This window comes from Macrobrachium nipponense, chromosome 22 (genome assembly GCF_015104395.2).
Source record: "Macrobrachium nipponense isolate FS-2020 chromosome 22, ASM1510439v2, whole genome shotgun sequence".
In the NCBI taxonomy this organism is placed as follows: Eukaryota; Metazoa; Arthropoda; class Malacostraca; order Decapoda; family Palaemonidae; genus Macrobrachium; species Macrobrachium nipponense.
The window spans coordinates 20788425-20792521 of NC_087213.1; the positions used below are offsets into that span (position 1 = coordinate 20788425).

A 4097-nucleotide genomic window follows, 5' to 3' on the forward strand; every position below is an offset into this window, starting at 1 on the left:
CCAATCCCAGAGGAGGAGGAACATTTAAATGTGGGGGATAGCGCATCAGTTATGGGTAGGCAATCTGTTGCTTCAGGGGGCTCTAAACAGTCAAGCGTGAGTTCTACTGGGAGTAGGCGTGTGTTGGCAGCTGCTTCTAGAGCCAGGTTGGAAGCAAAATTACAGAAGTTGGAAGAGCTGCAAGCCATAGAGCGAGAGGAAGAAGCCTTAAGACAGAGGAGGGAGAAGCTTAGGTTGGAGGCAGAGATAGCTGAGGTGGTGGCAGATGAGAAGGTTTTACAACAATTTGACGAAAATAATAGAGAAATAGCTCCCGTCACAAGGATAAGGGAACACATAGACCCTGACATGGACAGGAGTGAACAACCCATGGGCTTAGGTGCAGTAGCGCCTGAAGTTAGCTCAGGTGGGAATAACCAAGGGGACTTAAGTAATAAGGAAATCTTGCAGACATTAATCTCTTGCAGCCTCAAAGGCTTGATGCCCAAGCAGGATATGGCTAAGTTTGATGGAGATTATACAAAGTACTTTAGGTTCATCCGCTCATTCGACGACATATTTAGCAGCCAGCTGACAAATGATAAGGAAAGGCTGAGGTATCTGGATTTATACACAACAGGTAGGCCAAATGAGATAGTGGCAGCTTGCCTCCACTTAGATGCTTCAGAGGGCTATAGGCAGGCAAGAAAATTGCTGGAGGAGCGATACGGCAACCTTGAGCAAATAGCCACCGCATACGTGGATAAAATCGAATGGAAGGACATGGGGGGGGGAGAATAATGCAGAGGACTTTGATGAGTATGCGGTGATGCTAAAAACCTGCAGAAATGCAATTTCGTGCGTCCCTTATGGTGTCGCCGAATTGCAGAACCCAAAAACAATGAGGTTGATCCTGAGCAAATTCCCATCTAGTGTGCGGGACCAATGGTGTAGAGTTGCCGACAAGATAATTAGTGAGAAGAAGCAGACCATACAGTTTGATGATTTAGTTAGTTTCATTGAAGGGGAGGCTAGGGTCTTAAAAAATCCCTTGTTTGGACGCCACCTGTTCGAGAGTGGTAAAAAGGGGGCCACCCCCCTGGGTTAGGAGAGGGTTCGGCACCAAGCAAATCACAGGGTTAATGAGTGCAAGGAAAGTTTCATGTAACAAAATTGGGGAGGCTCCACTTTCATGTTGGCACTGTAAAGGACCACATATAATAGATGAATGCGACCAAATAGCTAAAATGGGACATGAGGACAAACTAAACACCATAAGGAATGAGGCTTTGTTTTAGTTGTTTGAGAAATGGTCATATGTCCCAGTATTGCAGGTACAGGGAAAAAAGGTGCAATGTGTGTAACAAAAACCATCCAACTCTGTTGCACCGACACCAGGAAGCAGAAGTGGTGGAACCAGAGAGCGCAAATAGGGCCTTAGTGGTTCAGGGGGAAGGTACGCTTGACAAAATTGCTATGTTCAGAGCAGTTAAGGGGGGTAGTGCTGGCACAGGGATGTCAGTTGTGCCCCATAAGGGTTAGGTCAAGGGAAGGAAGGGAGGTTGTGACGAGGGCCTTTTTGGACAATGGGAGTTCTACATGCTTTTGTTCAGAGGCATTATAATGAAGACATTAGGTTGCACTGAGAGGCAAGACGTAAAGGTGAATGTTGAAACCATCAATGGAACAGGGGAAATTGCAGTAGCCTAGTCTCAGGATTGTCAGTATTAGGACTATGAGGGTAAGAATTGCATTACACTCCCCCCAGTGTTGAGCACCTCCCGCATACAGCTGCATCTGTTCTCGGATGCGAGCATCATGGCTTTAGGAGTAGTGGCATACTTGCGGGTCACAGATCGGTGGGGAAATGTATCCTGTAGATTCATTATGGGAAAGGCAAGGGTAGCGCCCTTGAAGGACGTTTCAGTACCCCGCCTAGAGCTTAGTGCAGCTGTACTAGCCGTAAGACTTGGAACCACAATTCTGGCCATGATAGATTTCAAGGTGGACGAGGTCTATTATTGGACAGATTCAAACAACGGTCTTGAGTTATTATATTCGGAATGATCAAGCTCGGTACCAAACATTTATAGCGAACAGAGTCTCTATGATAAGGGAAGGAAGTGATCAGAATGAGTGGAGGTACGTTAACTCTGAATGGAACCCGGCAGACGATGCATCACGCTCCAAGCAGTCTGAAAGGTGGAGAACAGGGCCGGGTTTTTTGCTGAAGGAGGAGTGTTTTTGGCCAGCAGAGCCAGCCCACATGTCCAACAGTGTGGAAGGACTAGAAGTTAGGCGTGAGATAGGTCCCAAAAGGGCGCAAGTCTGCCAAACAATTAGCTTCAGGGTTGGGTTGGATTGTATTCAGACAGGGTGGCATAAAATCATCCACCACTACTCAAAGTGGATCCGGCTACTCAGAGCCGTAGGTTGGGTCATATTGTTTACCAGGTATTTAATGTGCAAAACATAGGCAGCAGCTTAGCGAACTAAACATGCATTGTCTAACACAAGTTTATGAGCTTGGCAGAGACTGTGGTTTGTGCAGGTAGCACAGCGAATGACTTATGAGGTAGAAATAGCAAGTCTTGAGAAGGGCAGCACCATCAGGGTTTCCAGCTCCTTAAGAAAATTGAAACCAATCCTGAGAAATGGGCTATTGTGCGTTGGAGGGAGGTTATCACTGGCGAATATTGCCCCGAGCGAAAGGAATCCAATTATTCTGCCATATAAGGGCCACTTGACTGACATAGTTATCCAGTATTATCACGAGCGTTCCAACCATATGGGCATAATGTATGTTCTGGGTCTAATGAGGGAGAAATTTTGGGTGGTTAAGGGTAATGCAGCGGTGAGGCGCGTGCTAGGGAAATGCATAAAGTGTCGCAGGGTACATGGAAGGGTAATTGAACAGCAAATGGCCGATCTACCACCTGATCGCATGGAGTCAGGGAAACCACCCTTCTATCGCACCGGGGTGGACCTTTTTGGACCATTCTTCGTGAAAAGGGGCAGAGCGCAGATAAAGCACTGGGGAGTTATATTCACCTGCTTGAACATGAGGGCCATACACTGGAAGTAGCGTCAAATCTCACATCAGACTCATTCATTAGTGCCTTCAGAAGGTTTTTGGCTCGTCGTGGACATGTTAGGACGATTAGATGCGACTGCGGCACTAATTTTGTGGGATCACGGAAGGTTCTAGACTCCAGTTATGAGTTCTTGGGAGAAAACAAGGTTCGAAATGAGTTGCTCCAGTGTGGGGTGGAATTTGTTTTCAATCCCCCGGGCGCCTCACATTTTGGAGGAGCATGGGAACGATGATAGGTAATGTGAGGAGGGTCCTGGATGTAGTCTTGGGGACACAGCAATTGGATTATGAGGGATTGTGTACACTCTTTTGTGAGGTGGAAGCAACAGTTAATAGTAGGCCCCTTACCATTGTCACCTCAGACAGTAGAGACCAGCTCCACTCCACACCAAACAAGCTTTTAAACATGGGAGTCACCCGCAGGGTGCCATGTTGCAACAGGTAGCTACTCTAAGCAGAGATGGAAGCAAGTGCAGCACATGGCTGAGCAGTTCTGGGCACGTTGGAAACGCGAATACCTGTCGGGGTTACAACAGCGACAGAAGTGGTTCAAGGAACGACGAAACGTCAGGGTGGGAGACATAGTCCTTATGGTCAATGAAAGTGTAGCACCGCTGTCCATTGGACCACTGGCTCCGAGTAGTACAGACTAAAGCAGGGAAAGATGGACTGGTTAGGACGGTGACGTCAGAAGGGAGGGCAAGGATTATGATAGACCACTGTCGAAACTTGTTTTAATTCTGGAGGAAGAGCAGGACCTAGTGGACAATGCTAGGCAATAGGTGTTGAACCCTCTTGCGGTCAAGAGGTTTCAAAGGGGGCGGGTGTCGACGCGGGAAAGTTTGGGCATCTTCTCTGCGCGACTGTTAACAATATGTCCGCTGCGCGATGAAAAAACAGCTGTTTTTGTGTGGTAACGAAAAGTTTGGTAATTGAATTTCGGGCCACTCGATATAAGACATAAGCGTATACTCTTGTCCCATAAAAAAAAAAGAAAAAAAAATTTATTTACGAGAGAACAAGT

At 47.0% G+C, this 4097-nt stretch overlaps 1 protein-coding gene across 1 annotated transcript; it reads left to right on the top strand.

The window, feature by feature from the left end:
- The first annotated feature begins 2086 nt into the window (after positions 1 to 2086).
- On the top strand, positions 2087 to 3064 carry LOC135198216 (uncharacterized). Its single transcript, XM_064225789.1, has 2 exons — positions 2087 to 2407; positions 2531 to 3064. The coding sequence occupies exons 1-2, from the start codon at positions 2087 to 2089 to the stop codon at positions 3062 to 3064; spliced, it is 855 nt and encodes a 284-aa protein (XP_064081859.1).
- Positions 3065 to 4097: the final 1033 nt, after the last annotated feature.

Bases quoted from the DNA above. Each gene is read 5' to 3' on its own strand.
- LOC135198216 (XM_064225789.1), top strand. From the start codon at position 2,087: ATGATAAGGGAAGGAAGTGATCAGAATGAGTGGAGGTACGTTAACTCT. The intron at 2,408-2,530 runs GTAGGTTGGGTC...TGGTTTGTGCAG, and splicing joins GGATCCGGCTACTCAGAGCC to GTAGCACAGCGAATGACTTA.